The sequence below is a fragment of the Ceratotherium simum genome, chromosome 14 (genome assembly GCF_057802395.1).
Source record: "Ceratotherium simum simum isolate JZ-2026a chromosome 14, ASM5780239v1, whole genome shotgun sequence".
Taxonomy (NCBI): Eukaryota; Metazoa; Chordata; class Mammalia; order Perissodactyla; family Rhinocerotidae; genus Ceratotherium; species Ceratotherium simum.
Window position 1 is genome coordinate 9,415,398 of NC_141913.1, and position 18,142 is coordinate 9,433,539.

The window sequence follows — 18,142 nt, forward strand, 5'->3', positions numbered from 1 at the left end:
TTGTTCATGCATTGACTAATAGATGAAAACAAGGAACTTCCGTGGAATATTTTCTAGCCATTACTTTTTCTTTTTTAATATGATGCATGTAAGAAAAATGAAAGCCATAGGCAGTCAGGCACTGAAGTTAAGGATGCCCTTGGAACAAAATTTTAAGCTGTGGGAGGTTGCACATACACTCATTAAATTAACTTCGGCCACTTTATTTTAAATGCATTAAAAACAAAACAACCATAAAACTAATTGCTTCTCTTTAAGGTGTCAGACTTACATTGTGATGCAATTTCACTCTAATCTATTTAACACAAACAACATGTGTAGCATTTGTTCCTGCTAATTAGAGTATAACAATTAAATAAATTACTAGGATACTTAAGATGTCTGGCATCTAACTGTAAAATATTTTACTTTAAAAGGTATTAGAGTATGAGTGCTCGGCTAAACAAACGTTAGCCTTACAGTGGGGCTTATGAAAGCTTTAATTTATTTTCTCTAATCATTACAGCAGTAAATATCCTCTCCTTCTAAAAAACTCACATAACAATGTCAATAAGAGATTAATCCCTGAAGAAAATCAGAATTCCCATACTTTGAAACATAGTAAAACTGTTCTGATCGGCAAAAATCCTCAACTGGAGAAGAACATACAGACTGCATTTTTTCTCAAGTTCTATGTAGCTCTCTGAACAGCCAGATTTCAAAATAATAAAGGTTAGAGTAAATAAATTTTCACCAGACTCAAGGGCAATCCAAAGGACAGATGGAATTTGGAGCTAAAAGCTGTCTCATTCTGAGAAGAGGTAGAAGGGACCCAGAGGTAGACCCTGAGGGGCAGAATCAAAGGAACACAGGATGAGGCTGTGCTGTGGGGAGAAAGGGGATGTGGGTTTGCTGTTGTCATATTCTACTTGAGGTGGGAATGTTACAAAGGAGCGTGGTTTTTCAAGAATAAAATCCAAACCAGACTAAACAGTACACAGTGAAAACATCTTCCTTCACCTGACCTGGGTCGGTATACTCGGTTTTTCTCCCCGAAGGTTACCATCATTACTAATTTCTTATGCCTCCTTTCAGAATTATTTCAGTGCATCTACAAGTACACCTAGACGTATGTAAATATAGATTGTTGTACTTTAAAAGAAAGGCAGCACCTTACCGCCCCCCCCCCCCAACGTCATTCCCTATGCGTAACTATGGAAAAAAGGCTGTCTTCTTTGCCCCGACGCTAGTATCGGGATAACCTCACTCGGGCGCCGGCGTGCGAGCGCTGAAACGGCCGGGCAACGAAAGGGGCAGCTTGGTCCCCGCGCTCGGGTCGGCCCCGGGCGGCCCGCGCCGCGCGCACCTGTCCCCGCGGGGGCGCCCGGGGCGGGCCGGGCCAGCCGGGCGGGGAACACCCGGACCCGCAGGAGCGCGGCTCGGGGCCGGGCCGCAGGGGAGGGCGGCGCTCGCACTCACCACGCGCTTCTGCGGCTTGATGAGGGGCCGGCTGAGGCCGTTCATCTTGCTGTAGAGGCCGCAGGCGTTGCACAAGTAGTGGCCGGTGCCGTCCCGCCGCCACAGCGGCGTCTGGATGGAGCCGCAGTTCACGCACTCGCGACTCTCGGGCAGGTCCTCCAGCAGGTCTGCGGCGAGAGCGGGGACGAGAGGCCGGGTGAGGCCGCACCGCGCCCGCTCCTCCCCGCGGGCTCCCCTGAAGACCCCCAGCATCCCTGGTCCCTGTGCCGGCGACGCGCTGCCCTCTCCCCCGTCCGCGCCCTTCCCCACGTGGGGATCTTTCAGCTCAGCAGCCAAGCCAGGAGCGGGCTGTGGATGTCGTCGCTATCGATCTGCTGACCATTTCTCCAGTACTTCTGCACCCCTGGGCGCGCCCAGTAAAAACCCCAGGAAAGTCGGAGACAGTGCTGGAAGCCGAGCGAATCATCTGCCTTCGGTCTCCAAGGACCTCAGAGTTGGGATGAGCTGTGGGGAGGTCGGTTTCGGTCCCCTGACCCCTCCTTTCTGGCTGTCCCCAAGCTTTTCAAAACTGAAATCCATCATAATTACAATATACCACTTGCCAAACCCAAGCAAGCCATACAATATTAGCACTGATCACTGACCCCCCCAACCCACAAATACCCAGGGACACAGTGAGGCTGCTTTATTTACTTTTATCTCAAGTAATATTTAAAAGTATTTGCTATATCTGCCACCCTGCTTGTCCTCAATAGAAAAGAGACAAGTGAAATTAGAAGTACTATTCTTGGGCACTTTTGTCAATTAATTAGAAGATGAATCAGGCCTCTTCAGGTAAAAAAAAAAAGGCACTAACATTAATAAGCACCAAGATAAATGTTGTGTGATGTTCAAGCCACAAGGACCAAACACTAAAATATTCTGATTTCAAAGTGGGTCTAATTGCTTCTATTTGCAAAATGTCTACAAACGGTTGATACTTTATTGATTCAGAAAATTACTGAGATATTCCAGTGCTAAATAAAGCTGTTTCCTATTTTCCTACGTTAAAATTTCAACTTACACTATCTAAATTGTGTTTCTGTCATTTTGCTATTTGGTTAGTTTTCAGAGTTCACAACTAACCTAAACCTGTTAATAAAAAAAATCTTGAGAGTCAATGGTTGTAACATTTATCACTTCCCCTTAAATCGGTTAAATATGAATGAACAAATATCTAAAATGAGATGGGTACTTATTAATTAAATAAGAACTTTTTAAATAGACTTTAAAAAATAAATATCTCCTGTTTAGGGTTATTTATATTACAGAGGGTTTGAATGTTCTAATTTGGCTTTCTTTAAGGAGCATTTCTGAATCAATTTTTAAGGTAAATAAACATTACACTTTAGAGTTTTATTTGAAGATTGTGTGCTAGCAAGCCTTTCTATTCCTTCTCATTCCCGAGCAGTTTACAGCTTGCTTCTACCATCAACTGTTTGTTGTAAAGATATCTAAATGTATCTTTGGCATAAATATTCTTTTGATTCTTTTAATACAATTTGCCCTACAGAACAAATCTCCTTCCTCCTCATGAAATAAAAGAAACTAGCATCCTACATAACTGAGTTCAAAGTTGTCATGGGGATACTGCAACTTACAACACAGCACAAAGATTTATTCTTCTCCGCCCTAAAAGCCACTATTGACTACGGTAATCAGTAAAATGCTCAGGACTTCAAGGACACTGAAGTTAAACAAGGTATTTGTCTTTGTTGTTGACTTTAAAATGTTACCTATCAGAGCCCCTCTCGATAGAGGAGTGGGGCATTCCCGGGAGAACCCAGCCCTAGCCTGGCCTCCTTCCCCCAGGCTGGGAACAACAAAGACTACCGGGAGAAGACAGTGTGAACTCTCCAGGCAAATCTCCTCAGTCATCTGAAAACCCAAAGACAAAACTTAAAGTCCACTTGGGATAAAAAAAATTTAGGAAATTTGCTTATTTTTAATTAAAAAAAATCTATAGCTCCCATTCCCTTCCTACATCTCCCACCCCTCACCCAGCAGCTACGACTTTACAGCTGACTAAAATAAGAAAAACTTTTTAAATAAAAACTACAAAATCTGATTACAAAAATTAGAAATTTGCTTATCAGTTTCCCCCTACTCATCATCCCCCTCTGGACACGGCTGCTTTGTGTGCCCCTGGGGAGTGACAGACTCAGGGGACAAGGGCACCGCCAGCGACTGTCATCCCAGGACCCAGAGAATGGAACACAGTTCGGTGGGAGCTTAGGAGGGTGCCGGGCCCGGGGACTGAAGGGCTGTGAGCACCCTAAGCTCACCCCAGGACTCCCCACCCACCCACCACCAGCATCACCAAGAGGTGTACGGAGTGGGTTCCCAGAGGCCTCCACAGTGTGCAGGTTGAGAAAGCCCAGCGCTCAGGCTTTAGCCCTGCTGTTTGCTCAAATCAATTAAAGAGTGCGTCCAAAAACGGTTTGTTTAAACAAATCAAAGTGGAGAAGCAGAGATTCCAGCTAGGAACCTGGGAGGCAAGGAGTTGGGGGTCGAGGTCTCTATAGCATGAGAACACCTACGAGGACAAGCCAAGTTAGGGTCATTCACCTCCCCCACCCCCAGACTGGCTTTTTCTCAGTAGATTCCTGCCTTCTTAAAAGACTCTTGACGCAAAAGCTGGGTGTTCCCAAACCCCTTCCCATTTTTGTTTTTGTTTTTGTTTTTGTTTTAAAACATACCCTGGGTCTACAGAAGATTTTTCTAACTTTGCAGTGTCCTACCCAGAAGGTGAAAGAATTAGTGAAAGGATAGGCTAAGTTTAAAATGAAACCTATAACTTGCCTGTAATCGCACCCTACTGACTCTAAAAGGATTTTCCATACAGACCAGTTGCTTTAAACATCCAAAGACTCTGATTATGGCTTTTGGACTACTTCTTTTTCTCAGTCTTGTGAAACGCTGGGGGACTAGGGAGAAGGAATATGGAGATCACGCTAAGGTGGGTCACGAAACAGGCAGAGTGGCAGGATCCCGCTCCAACTGCAGCTGCCCCCAACCTAACTCACACACCCTTTCCAATTCCCTGCTGCATTCCTGACTGAGAAAAGCCTCACACCCTAACCACCACCCCCTTCCCACCTTTGAACAGTCCTCATCTTCCCGTCTCTCGGCTCCTGGGAGCCAAACGTGGGTCCCTATGCAGCCGGAAGGGTGACAGTGCTCTGCTCTCTCAGGTCTCTACTCCACAGGGCAAACCTCAACAGGGCCCCCACCCCCACTCTACACACAGCGGACAAAGAGGGTCCCCAGAGCCAGCTTTGCAGGGGAGAGAAGAGGGAATTTTGAGAGCAAAATCTTAGAGCCAGTGGAGGAAGAGAGAAAGGGCTTGTTACCAAAAAGCCTCTGCTCCCTCCCAGTGTTACTAGGAGACGCCTGGTCAAATCAGAGCCATCACTTTCAGGCCACCAGCATTTCCAGTATGTCCTTTGAACACAAGGTTGGCAATGCTTCACTTTATCCTAACTCATCAGAGCTGTCCCTAAATGGAGCGCTGAGCCTCCCAGGAAAAGCCCAGACCTGGCTTGAGAGCACCAGTTTGGATAATTTAGGCCGACGAGCCTCCTTCATCTTTGCCACCTCTGTGACTCCCACTGTTCCCCTCAAACAGCCTAAAAAAAGTTGTATCTTAGGAGTCTGTCAGGTTATCAACCAGCTGAAATATAAAGACCTGTGAAAGCACTGAAAAGGGCCCAGAATGCTGCGGCTGAGAAAGAAGCCCAAGTGCCCTTGTCAAGCCAGACAACACAGTTCACTCCCTCCCTGCTTGAGCAGAACAAAACACTTTTCAAAATGGGGTGTTTCCAGGTATTTTGATAATTTGGTTTTCCCAGTTCACCCCAAATTGTCCCCAGACACTGGAATGAAAGCATGAGTGGGATTGGAAGCCGAAAAATTGGTGGGGTGAACTAGAGGAAGAATAGATGTGGGAGCTCCAGGACCCCTGGGTCCCAGCCTGGCAGGGGCAGGCAGGAGCAGTGGCCCCAGACCCCCCGGCCCAGCTGAGGCCAAACAACAGGGCCCTTCACCAACTTTCCCTGGGACAGTCACAAGGCTGACCAGTCCAGGTGTCCTCTCTTTCCCTCTCCCAGAGGAGGAGGGGAGGGATGCCAACTAGGTCCTTAGGTCCTTGTCCACTGTGGAGCTCTTTTCAATACTCTCCTTGAAGAAAACACACACAACTCACCTTTGGAGAGTTCAACTGGGTGAGACTGTGTGTGACCTGAGAAGAGGGTCAGCCGAGCGCCCAACACTCTCCTAAACCCACCCCTCACGGAGCCTCTGTCCTCCCTTCACGCAAACCAGGGTCTGGGACGGGGCTCAGGCCCTGTCAGTTCCCTCTCCGGCTCATTTTTCCCAATTGCCCACTTCACTACACATCAAATCTCCCGAGCTTCTCCAAAGCACTGAGGTGTATATATGCGTATTTAGCCTCTTTCGTGGAAAGGAACTGAGATAGTCCGCAAGATGGAAGCGCTAGTTCAACAATGCCAGACTCTGGGTCGCCCTGCCACAGGTCTGCAAATCGTGCTTGGGGCCAGGCCGACCTCTGGGTACCCAGACAGGAAAGCCCTGAAAACAGAATCCTAGTCCAGTAGCTGCTCCACACCCCCTTGCGCCCTGGCGCCTCGGGCCCGCACCCCACGCTGCGGCGCGCCCCTTACCTGCGCTGGGGCCCCGCGGCACCGGGAGCGGGCCTCCGGCGCGGCTCTGCAGGCTGTGCAGCACCGGGGTCTCGAAGGGTCCGGCGGGCCAGGCGGGCGTCAGCGGCGCGCCCACGTAGGGCGAATAGGGGCTCGGGTGGTGGTGGTGGTGGTGGTGGTGGTACGTCCCGTTCAGCGGCCGCGCGGCCGACAGCGAGCTGTACTGGTGCTCACGGCCGCCCATCGCAGCCAGGCTGCCGCCGCCGCCGCCCCCGCCGCCCGCGCCCCCGCTGCCGGCCGCCGCGTAGCCCCCCGGGTCCCGCGCCGCGCCGTTGGCCATGGGCGGGCTGGGCGAGTAGGGGAAGCGCGCCGAGACGTGCGCCGCGGCCGAGCCGGCACTGCCCGGCCCCGCGGCCCCGCCGCCTGCCGCGCCGCCTCCGCTGCCGTACGGGGGGCTGTCGGCCGAGGCTTGGGGCCAGCCGGGGTGAGCGCCCGCGCCGCCCGCGTGGTTGGCGGGCCCGTTGCCCGCCCCCTGCAGGTACGGCAGGCCGGGCAGCATGGACCCCACGCGGGTGGTGGGCACGTAGACAGGGGAGCTGGCCGCCGCCGCCGCTGCAGCCGCGGCGGCCGCCGAGTGCACGAAGCCGCCGGGCGCGCCGTCGTAAGCGGCCGGCCCCTGGCTGGAGAGGGCGGCGAGGGTCTGGTACATCTCCTCAGGCTGCTCGGGTGCGAAGGGGCTCAGCTTGGCGCCGCGGCTGGACCACAGAAGCTTGCTGGCGGTCGCGGCCTGGTCGAGGTCAGTGAAGAGCAGCAGGTCCTCCCAGCTCGACAGGGCGCTCCCGGGGCCAGCGACCCCGGGCGCCGAAGGTCCGTGGGCAGCCCCGAAGGGATGCGAGGCGTAGGGGCTGAGCAGCAGCGAGCGGGCCGGGGGTCCCGCCGCCGCCTCCGTGTCGAGCTGCGGCGTCCTGCAGTTGCCGGTGCCGCCGGGGCCGCGCTCCCCACCCCGGGAGCAGCAGGAGGAGGACGAGGAGGAGATGGGGGAAGGCGGCGTGGAGAGCTCCCGCACTGGAAAGGCTCCGGAGTCGCTGGCGTCCGCCGCCGCGGCCGCGAAGCGCTTCGGCAGGCACCAGCCGCCGTCAGTCAAGGCCATCCACGGTCCGGCGCCTCTCCAAGCAGACTTCTAGCTCCTGAGGCGGACCGGGGCGGGGGTGGGGGGCACAGAAACGAGATGAGAAATAAAAAGTAGTTACCAAAAGCGCAAGCTGTACATCTGACTTCCATTCCCCTTTCTAGCTAATGAGACTCCTCAGAGATCCCTTTTCTGCCCTGGGCACAGGGGTTGCGGAAGAAGAGGGGAATGGAGCCTGCGCAGCCGCCACAGGGTCCTCCACGGACCGGGATACCCGCCCTCCCTCAACCGCACCCGCACCGCTCGGGTCCCCTCGCCCTCCCCGCCCACCCCCTCCGCAGCATCCTTCATCCGCGCGCGAGCCAGATCCCAGGGGTGGCTACGAGGCTGGCCGAGGTTTGCCTTCCGCCCCATCGCCTCCCTCCGGGCCGATGGCACACAAAAGAACTGAAGTAGCTGTGCGTGTCGGCGCTGCCGTATCCCGCCTTCCTGCGGGCGCCCCTCGCCCGAAATGCTGCAGCGTGAGGGCTGCCCGCGTGAAAAGCATTAGCCCAAGGAAGGCAACCTGTTCACGAAAACGAAACCGCCGCGTTCCCATAGTGGCTCTCCCAGAGCTTCCCGGTCTGCGCTGACGAGACGGAACGCGAGCCCCAGAGAAAAATGCAACTCAGCCCTAGGAAGGTGGGGCGCCGGGGCGGGACGGCAGTGTCGGACCTTCCGGGCACAGTGAGGGGTGCCCCCAGGGCCAGAGTCTCACGCCCAACCCGCGTCCCCGCGTCCCCGGCACACCTTAGACACGACTCGGGTCTGCAGCCACCAGCGCGTTGCGCTCACACCGGCCGGGCCACCCTGCCCACCCCGCGGTCATCGCCAGCCACAGAAAGGCCAGACCGTTCCGGAATCGGACGTAGTAGGGTGGAGCGGAGCGCAGAAAAAAGGAGGGGGAAATGCAAGGGGGGACGTGAGACCGCCCCGAAGCCGAGGCTACCCCAAAGGGGAGAGCAGGAAGAATGACAGGGAGACTCGGAGGGGTTGGGGGAGGGAGGCAAAACGCAGCCCAACTGACCTCCTCGGGGCTGCTTTTTCCAAATCGCTTCGGCTCATCGGAGATAACCACACTAAAATTAATGCCCACACACAGACCCAGGATAGATAGCAAGAAAGAAGTCTCTCTGCCCGCCTGACTGACTGCCGGCTCCCGCCCCTTTGCGCCGAGATAACTCGAGATAAGGCTGCGCACAGATAAGCGCTTCGGGGAGAGGAAAAGACGCCAGAAGTTGGTCCGCGGTGTCCTGGGGAACCTGGGAGCCGCTACAGCCTGCCGGGAAAAGGGAGACACCCTCGGAGCGACCGCGGCCCGCAGAGGGCCGGAGAGCCCGAGGATAAGGGGCCCGCGACGGGTGGGGGGTAGAGGGGAGGAGAGAGGGGAGCACGAGCAAGAGAGGAAGCAGCCGAACCTCGGGTGGGCGCTGCGCATGGAGAATAGCCGCGGCGGCGGGTGCTTCCGAGCGCGGAGAAAGGCGGCGGGCGCCGGCAGGCGAGCGCGAGTCCGGGGTCTGCGCGGCGCTGCTGGTGAATAAAAAGGAGAGAGGAGGCGCCTCTTACTGCTCTGCCGGAAAACTGCAGCCTGCGCTCCTGATTGGACTCACCGAGCCCTAAACAAACAGCGCTCGCCGAAGGGTGCCAGGCTGTGGGTCGGAACTGCGCTCTGCGAGCAGCTGGGCGCTGGAGGTGAAGAGGAGGAGGAGGAGGAGGGAGCGAGGGGAGGAGAGAAAAGAGGGTGGGGAGGGGACGGCGGGCGGCGGGGGGAGGGGAGCGTGCTGTCCTGGCAGACAATGAGCGCAGCGCAGCCTGCGGGTGTGGGCTGAGCCGCGAGCACTGTACTGGGAGTGGGGGCAAGTCCATCGAGGGGGCGTCGAGCCCAGGGACGCTGGGGGTGGGGCGGAGGTGGCAGAAAGCTTGACCTGGCTGGAGATCCACACTCATCCTGCGGCGGAGCACCTTCCTCCGCCCCCAGTTACGCACTCACGGGGGCGGTGGGAGTGGGTGGGTGACACGGAGGGAGATGGCTGTGCACCGCTCCGCGCAGCCACCGCGGCGGGGGGGACGCGCCAGATCCCGGGTCAATGCGCCCCCAGAATGAGGGGGAAAGTGCTTTGCTCCAACGGCCTTCCTCGCGCCTCCCTCCACATTAAATAAGCTTTTGTTCTGCAGTTGTGTGTGACCGACCTTAAACTTTCCCCGACCTCGTCTCGAGACCCTGGGGCTCAAGTTGTGGTGGCCGTCGGGGGTCGAGTCTCCTATGATACAGGAAAGAAGGAACTCGAGTGCCCAGCTCCCTCTCTCTGCCCTGCTCTTTAGAAATAGACTAAATTCCTGGGAAGTTTCGGGAAGTTCACGTCGGCACTCCCCAGCTAACCTGTGGGAACTTTTAATTTGGGGTCGTGGTGGACGTAAAGGTTAGTCCGTGAGGGGCGCAGAATGGAAAAGGGCTTCCACGCCAGTCGCACCCGGAGATGCTCCCCGAGTTTTGGTGTCCCGTTTGCTCTGAGCTTTCCGTGGAGAACTTCAGGTAAGTCTCAGATAAATCGATGGAAGGAGGGGGGTCACCGTCCCTGGACCCAGGGCGAAATAGCGCTTCCCCACCCCCACCCTCACATACACACCCCTTCTTCGCTCCCTCCAAATGGTTATCACAACTGTGTACAAACTGATACGGTGCTTGGCGGGCAGCGGGACTGGAAATGAACGTCGCGGGGTTATCAGCGCCGATCTGTCAGCGGCGAGTCGCGCGGCCGCAAGTTCGTCCGCGGCAGGAGCCGTGATATATGTCTCCTTCCCTTTCGCTCACGAAGAGGGTTTCTTCCGACAGACATGACCCCAGAAGGCTGCCGAGAGAGAGTTTTAACTAGGGCAGGAGGAGTTGTTTGGTGGGAATGGATTTTTACACTTTTTTTTTTTCCAGGTAAATCGAAGTAAATGATTTTCTAAGGGTCAGTCTCCCTGAGAGCGTTTGGGCTGTTTGTTTGTTTTCTTTTATTTTCGTGTTTTTCCAGTAGGCGAACGGAGAGGAGCTGAAGCAGAGTTGGACCGCGCTGGGTAGGGGCACTGTGAAATGTGGGGTCGAGAGACCGTGAGCCCTCGTCATGGACGTCTGTGTCCTCTCAGTGTAACTGTGAGGTGTGAACCTGCGTGTCCTGGGAGGACAAGGGACAGGGCCTGCCAGCGCGGGGCAGGAAGAAGCGGAATAGAGGAAGTTGGCGATAATTCTTTTTGGTTTTTTTTTTTTTTTCCATTCTTCGTTGTAAATTGCTGCTAAACACTTCTGGATTTTAAATTGCTACTGAGAAGGTCCATAAACCGTTCTCATCCCATTTAGTCACTTTTATTACATTCCTCTGAGCCTCCCCCGATCGCTGCGGCGGCTCCCGGTTTCAATGCGGCCGCAATTCGGGAAGACTGAAGGTAGAAAACTCTGGAACGGAGACTGGCGACTGGAGCAGGATCCCGGGGCTTTAAAATTTAACCTGGGTTCGATCGAAGGCGACTACCAGAAGAGAGAGCCCGGCGTCCGCCGTCCACTTACCTCCGACCAGGGCTTCCAATGCCTTTCTTTTGATTTTTACGTGAGTTCCGACCCAATTTTTAAGTAGATTGAATATTGCAGAAGCTCGTTTGTAAGCAGTTACAGAAATGTGGGCATTTGATTTCCTTTGAGTCCAACTATTTTTAAATGTTTCTCAGGTTTGCTCTTAAAAGCAAAGTTTCCTTTCTTACATTCATATCTCAGTGAGGTGATTTCTAATGAAGACGAGTTAACAATTCCTTTGGCCAAGTTACAGTCCAGGCTGTGAAGGGCCTCCAAGCCTGAGCCCCGAGGAGACCGAGCCCAGGGGAGGACCTCATTCCTGCGGTGTTTTTTTATATTTGCAAGTACAGGGGTGTCCGTGTGAATTTCCCTGGACAATAGCTAACCCCTAGGGACCTGCTTTTCTCGAAGCTCCGCAGCAGCGGTGAGAGGGCGCGCTGGCCCGGGCACGGCTGGGACAGAGGTGAGCAGTGGGACAGACGTTACTGACTCCGCAACGTGCGGTTTCTAAGGGCTTGAGTGTTTTACCCTCCAGATTCCCAGTGTCATTTTAATATTGTCTAAAACAAAGCGGAGGGAAAAAGGTAATTGCTCCTTTGCAGGGTCACAAATTGTTTTTCGGTTTTTTTACACTGCGTTTCCAACCAAAGGAGAGAATGGGTAGTGAAATGTTTTTCTTGTCAGTTAACCTAAAAATAAAACAAAACTGTTTAACACGTAGAGTTTATTCAGACAGAAAGCTAGGTTGCCTGACCCACTTTGCAGTTTTCCCAACGCATCGGCTTTGGCCCTGGGGACAACAGCCCGGGGAGCGGCATATTTTCAAAGCCACCCCCACGGACCCCGAGCTCCGGTGCTCTGACCTTCCTCTGAGCGCCCCGGCTGGTCCCGGAAGGCGGGGAGAATAGGGGGTGCAGAGGAAGAAGTGCACCCCAAACTAGGGAAAAACCCAAGGCCCCCATATGGCTCCAGGTAGACAGGCAGGCTCTCAGAGGTGGTTCTGTTTTCTTTGTGAGGGTTTTTTCCTTTCTTTTTTTCCTTCGACGCCTGTCTCTTTTGGGATTTGCTAATCTGGAACGAAATCATTTCTCTCTGGACTATTTAGACCCAAGGAGTGGCCCCTCCGGAGCGAGCCCTCCCTCCCCGAGGCGCCCTCCTCACCCTCGGCCTGGGGCTGGCTCCGGGGCGCGGCCTGTCCCCAGGGCTGATTTGTCAGGGCCGCGCCACACCACTATTCGCGATTCGAATCCAGACGGAACACGGCAGCCGAGTGGGCAGGGGGCGGGGGCTTTGCTGCCAAACGAGAAAGGGTGTTTGGGGACTCAGGGACGCTGCTTCCGAAGGAGCCACGAAACCCTGGCGAGGACCCGCCTTTACTCCCGCAAACTTAGAGCTCATTAAGTTGTCGTTTCACAAAGCTCCTGGCTGCTCCAGCGACGTTTCAGGAAAAAGAAAAAAATGCCATTTCTGACTTAAAACAGTTTTAACTTGAGTTTTTTAAAAACCAGATTTATGGGGTCTTCTCGCTTATACCATATTTCTTCCCGTCCCGGAGACGCTTTGGCCGAAGGACACGGGGTCACCTCGGCGCCCCCCACCCCCGCCAGCGTCCCCTCCCACTAGCGGGGTCGGGGCGGCGCGTCCCCCACTCAGCGGCTGTCAGTCCGGCGCAGATCATCGCCGAGTCACGACAGTGGGTTTTTTGTTGTTTTGTTTTTTAATTCTCAAAAACCCAAAAAATTTAGAAATGTCAGGTGGTGACGGCGGAAGCGCGAAAACTGCGCAGCCTAGAGGTCGCCCCAACCCCCCGCCCCGGCTCCCCGCCGCCGGTCCCTTCGGGGAAGGAACGCGCAGCGCCAGCGCCGGCCCGGGCGCCCGGAGTCGAGGCCGGCCCGGCGCCCCGCAGCCCCGCGCCCCGCAGCCCCGCAGCCCCGCAGCCCCGCAGCCCCGCGCCCCGCAGCCCCGGGCCCTGCAGCCCCGCGCCCGCAGCCCCGCGCCCCGCGCCCCGCAGCCCCGCGCCCCGCGCCCCGCGCCCGCAGCCCCGCGCCCCGCAGCCCTGGGCCCCGCGCCCCGCGCCCCGCGCCCCGCAGCCCCGCAGCCCCGGGCCCCGCGCCCCGCAGCCCCGGGCCCCGCGCCCGCGCCCCGCGCCCGCAGCCCCGCGCCCCGCAGCCCCGGGCCGACCCCGCGCGCCGTCGGCGGCCGCCAGCGCGGCGCGGAGGTGGGCGAGCGGCGGCGGCGCGCGAAAGGTCACCGCGGTGGCATTCCTCTCCGCGCGCTGTTTACGTGACTTAATGTACTTCTTAGGCCGCGGGTAAGTTAGGGCCGCGATAAGGGGGCGGCCGGGGGAGGGCCGCTGTAAAAGCCCCGCGCTGGGCGCCTTCCAGCCCTCCCCTCATCCATTAACCTTTTTACTTTCTTCTCTCCTCTCTCTTTTAAAGCTCGTTATCTAGGCCACCCAATGACCGACGACAGATTTTCCCTCCCTGCTTCTCCTAAGGCCGCTTTAAACCAAATAAATTTAGCTATTAAGGGCCAAGATGTCTGACAAAAGATCGAAAGGTGTCTTTCCGTGATCGCTTAAAGAAGCGAAGGAGAAACTTGTGGCTCTCTGATCCCGATAAAGACATTCCACGCCGGCGCCGGCCCCCTCCCCGCGGCCTGGTTGCGCCCCGACACCCTAAGATCCCCCCTTCAGCGGAAGGGCCCGGCGGGACCTGTGGCCGCTGCACCGGGGATGTGGAGGTCGCCTGGCTGCCGGGCCTGGAAGCCGTGCAACTCCAGGCCGGAGCTGGGCTCCCAATACAACCCCCCTGCACTTTGAAGAAAAACTAAACCGAGCTCAGGGGGACCTAAATTACCACCCCATTTTGATTATTTTCTGATACCGAATAATACTACAAAGCCAAACCACCGCTACCTTCCCGCCCCCACTCCCTGCGGTTTTGCCGCCGGGCGGTGTTACTCCACATCTCTGGTCCTCGGGAGCAGACCTTCTTTTGAACCCCAGTTAGTACGTGGTGGGTGGAACCGGGCAGCTGGATTAAGCTGAGGCTGATGGGGAGGGTGTGGACTCCCAGACTAACAGCGTGCAGGTGGGAGGCAGAGGTCCAATCGTTCAGTCATCCTCAGGTTGGGTTTGGTTTTGAAGTGTGGTATTTATTATCATTATTAATTACTACTGGCATCACTACATAGAGCCTGGGGCTGCCAGCCCGGCCGAGGCCCTGCCCCTGGGGTGATCCCTTCCCTTTCACCAAGGGTGAAGCAGAAATATCCAGTTTCCTGAGCCAAGACTGGAAAGTGGGCTTGGGGAGTAAGATGCCATGTTTTGGAGTTTCCTCTATGGAGTCATTTGTCCTCCCCTTAAGCAGATGGAGCATTCCCCCATACTCCAAATCTGAGTAAGTCTTTTCTACCTCCTTGACTGGCAGGATAAGAAGCTGGGAGTGGCAGATGAGTCCCCCTTGGCTTCCCTGCAGTGGGGCTTCTTCCCACCTCTTCTGCCTTCCCCCAACTGTTCTTTGGTAAAGTTGGAGACAGGGCTCCAAATGCCAAAAGTCAATCCAGCATCTTCAGCTTCTGTCTGTCACCTCATGCTGGGACCCTGTCAGTTAAAGATGCCCCTCTTTTCTCATCTCCCCCTCCAAATAAGGTGAACTCCAAAATCATCCACCTTATCTAATCCTTCCCCTTTGCCGAGCTTCCAGAATGGGAAAAATCAGAGCATCAGAGGGAAAGGGATCAGTTCTGCTCCCAAGAAAGTGAAAGAGATGCAGAAAATTCCAACCCACTAGATAGGCTGGACCTGTGCTGTCCCTGGATTTTGCTGGTGTCACTAAGTGTGCAGGCAATGCCAATTCTAGGGTTAGGGTCCAGATGCCACTGCCCCAGAGCTGTCTCAGCTCAGATACTTTTCTGACTGATTTTATTTTGTTTTGTTTTGCAGGGGGCAGGGTGCTAAGGGGCAGCAGAAAAAGGAGGTGATAGGCTTTTGGAGATTGGTTAAGTAACACTCCTTCCTAAGTCAATGAAAGAAAAAAAAGGGCCCAAGAAATAAAAAATTACTGCATTTGCCACCCAGAAATATGACTTCTCCATTCAGCTATGTTGCAAATATGCAGAGAATTAGGACCAAAGGGTTGTCTACCCATATGCAGTCTTCCAGTTTCCTGCACTTGCCCAACAGTACTGAGTATGCACGGCACAAAGAAGAACTAGAAGGGTTAGCCCCTAGTTTTGAAGTGTTTATAGTCTAGAAGGTTGGCACTTCTGTAAAGCTGGTTAGGCAAAGTACCACAAACAACTTCCAAGATGGAGAGAGATGTCTGAGTCTTTTTTCTTTCTCTGGTAAAGCACCCAGGCTCAGATTGTCCTCTAGGCTTCACAGTAAGTTTGAAAAGAAGGGAGTGGCTCTAGTTCGCACACTGAGGGGATTTCTAGGAGCCCAGACTCCAGGCCAACCTGCTTGGGTTTAAATCCTGACCCTACAACTTACTAGCTGTGTGACCTGAACAAGTTGCCTAACCTGTCTGTGCCTGTTTCCTCATCTCTAAAATGGGGATGATAAAAGTACCCCCTTACAGTATTATGTTAAGTGAAATAAGCCAGATAGAGAAAGACACCACATGATTTCACTCATATGTGTAAGATAAACTAACACATGGACAGAGAGAACAGTTTGGTGGTTACCAGAGGGAAGGGGTTTGGGGGGTGGGCACAAGGGGTGAAGGGACACGTTTATGTGGTGACTGACAAACAATAACCTACAACTAAAAGTTCACAATGTTATAAACTATTATGACATCAATTAAAAAAATGGCTAAAATGGTCAAAAAAAAAAAAAAGTACTCCCTTACAGGATTATTGAGAAGATTAGAAGATTTCTTATAAGTAAAGTGCTAACAGTACCTGGCACATGGTAAGCACTATATAAGTGTGAACTGTTATTACCAATATCTACATTGTAATAGATTCACATATACTACACCAAATTGCAATTTCTTGTGTGACTCACCGGTCCCCTGGAGCTGAATTAATTCCCAGGAAAGGACTTCTTTGAGCACCCGTTTAGCTTTAAGACTGCATTCACCAGAGGTCTCGGGCTTTTTCCACATACTAGCCCTGAGGACTTTATTTATTGCATTATGGTAGGAAAGGGAGGGGAGGGAGGTGAGACAGAAAGGTCCTTTACTTGCTTTTGGTTCCTTTGAAGAGGAAACATTCCTTGTTGTTCCTCTTGCAAATGCCAGCAGCAGACCAACATCTTCTGCAGGACAAAGATAGTAATCTGAGGCTCATCCTCTGCTCGAGAAAAGAATCCCAGTCCTCAGCAACACCCCTCCCTGGGAACTTCTTTGTGGCAGTAGATAGGAGTGAATTAACAGATGGGGCGGTGAAGGAGGGCAACCTTGAGAACTGGCATTAGATATAAAGGGGAGAAAAGAACAAATTAAATTGATCTGGTCATCTATACTTCTCTCATGCTTTTTACTTTTCAATTTGGTACCACTCTATATGCAGGAGACTTATTCTAATTTAATTACATTTTGTTACGGAGTAAAAAAATAAAGATCTCAGAGAAGCTGTGGATCACTATTTTTTTTCCCAGTTTTATTGAGAATGGAACACACTATTGACAGAGGAAAATCTAGGCCATTTCAGACATTTTTCAACTGATTTTCTTTTTTTTTTTTCTTATGGCACCCCATTTTCTAAAATAAGATCTAAACCTCAATCATGAAAACTTAAAAAAAGAAATCCGTGGGACATAACAAAGAATACTGTTCTCTAGATAAAATGACAGGGAAAGAGATTTGTTTTGCAGAAGGCACAGTCTGGAGGGAACATGAAAGTCTTCTCCTCCCTGCAGGGTTTCAGCAGGGTTTGTGCCCAGAGCCTGTTTTTGTCTTGTCTCTGACAGTCCTGATCTTCTCCACGTTTGATTTACTGAGTGCTGTCATTTCTCTGCTCTTTACTTTCACAATCACACATTCAGACCTGATAAAGTTCAAGACCCTGAATACTTGCAGCTTTCCCAGATTTACAGTCCACCTGCCCCCCATCCCGGCCAGCAGTCCCGAGGCTGATTGAATCCTCATGGACAGAAGCTGGGGGGTGGGGGGTGGTGGGGGGGTGGTAGGGGAGGATCAGCAGAGAGCCAGCTGGTCTGAGAGCGTTGAGTCCACAGGGAATGTTAGCCCCCATGTCAGCTCTGTTAGCCAAAGCAAACCTTGGTAGCTTCCTTCCCTAGAAAGTGATTGTCAACATCCTCTCACTTTAGTTCCAACTTCCAGTTTGTAACCTGCCTCTGGGCAGGTACAGGAACTGTAACTTGCAAAATTTAGAATTGGTGAAAACTGGATGTGAAATCATGGTCAGCTTCCATGATTTTCTTGGATCTACTAAGCAGCCTTGTGGTCCAGGGCAAGCCACTTAACCTCTCAGTGCCTCAGTTGCTCCATCCATAAAATGGTAGAAATATTACTTTCTACAAACATTAATCACCAACTAATGACTTGGATCCTCCTCCCCACGTGTAGCTCTGTCAGGGCCTCAGCAAGACCAGGAGCATATGTCTGATCTGGCTCTTTGGATTCTGTCAGGTTAAATACAAACCTGCAAGTTAACCTAAATACTATACCAATGGACTAAACAAAAGGAATGATTCATCTTCAGAGACTGAACAGTTAACTTCGGCTCAACTTCCAAACCACTGAAATGTCTTCTGAAGTAAGATGCTACCTGAATAAACTATTCTTTGCCTATAAATATATAATAAGCCAACTAAATCATAGAACACTGACGAAAAGCAATCACTGACAATGAATGCCCTTATTTCCAGTATGGTTACTATGTGGGGACTTCATATTTACTAAATAAGTAATTATTTTACAGGATTTAATGTTTTCATTTATCTTAAACTATCAGAATCTTCTGAGTGAGGTAAACATTTTAGGTAGCAGAAGTTTAGGTAGGTCTGTTTTTCCCCTTTAAATCACTGTTCCAAGTCCATGAACTAAAAAAGGTGTGATTTTTTTTCCCTTTAAAACTCATATTCTAAAGAAAACTAAACTGTCATAATACCTAAGGGAAAAATTGTATTCACCTTTAGGGAAGGAAGCAGAATTATTGCCTACCTTCTTCAGAAGCCTTTTTTTTTTTAACCTATCCAGTCAGGAGACACCCACTAGACTATATTACAATGTTGCTTTTTCCTGACAGTAATAATAATAATAATAATACCTCTGCAGAAGTGACTAAAAATAG

General features: G+C 52.7%; 2 protein-coding genes and 1 long non-coding RNA gene across 8 annotated transcripts in view; 2 read left to right on the forward strand and 1 right to left on the reverse strand.

Moving 5' to 3' along the window:
* Nucleotides 1-9,020, reverse strand: part of GATA6 (GATA binding protein 6) — a 29,820-nt gene extending 20,800 nt beyond the window's left edge. For 2 of the 6 annotated variants that reach the window (XM_087438988.1, XM_087438993.1), the window contains exons 1-3: nucleotides 8,745-8,852; nucleotides 6,180-7,345; nucleotides 1,459-1,625 (exon numbers count right to left, since the gene is read on the reverse strand). In XM_087438988.1, the coding sequence (XP_087295114.1) occupies nucleotides 1,459-1,625; nucleotides 6,180-7,308 (1,296 nt within the window). In that variant the 5' untranslated portion in view covers nucleotides 7,309-7,345; nucleotides 8,745-8,852. The other 4 variants (XM_087438990.1, XM_087438989.1, XM_087438991.1 and 1 more) reach the window with 4 other exon arrangements.
* LOC147915256 (uncharacterized) lies at nucleotides 8,892-10,661 on the forward strand. Its single transcript, XR_015554251.1, has 3 exons — nucleotides 8,892-9,018; nucleotides 9,502-9,859; nucleotides 10,160-10,661. It is a non-coding gene; the product is annotated as an uncharacterized LOC147915256 (long non-coding RNA).
* A 1,716-nt stretch (nucleotides 10,662-12,377) lies between these two features.
* LOC147915257 (uncharacterized) lies at nucleotides 12,378-15,545 on the forward strand (the record flags this gene model as incomplete). Its single annotated transcript, XM_087439401.1, has 3 exons — nucleotides 12,378-12,883; nucleotides 12,967-13,187; nucleotides 13,315-15,545. Coding segments are annotated over 2 exons (708 nt in total), but the record flags the coding sequence as incomplete, so codon positions are not given.
* Between the last annotated feature and the right edge of the window lie 2,597 nt (nucleotides 15,546-18,142).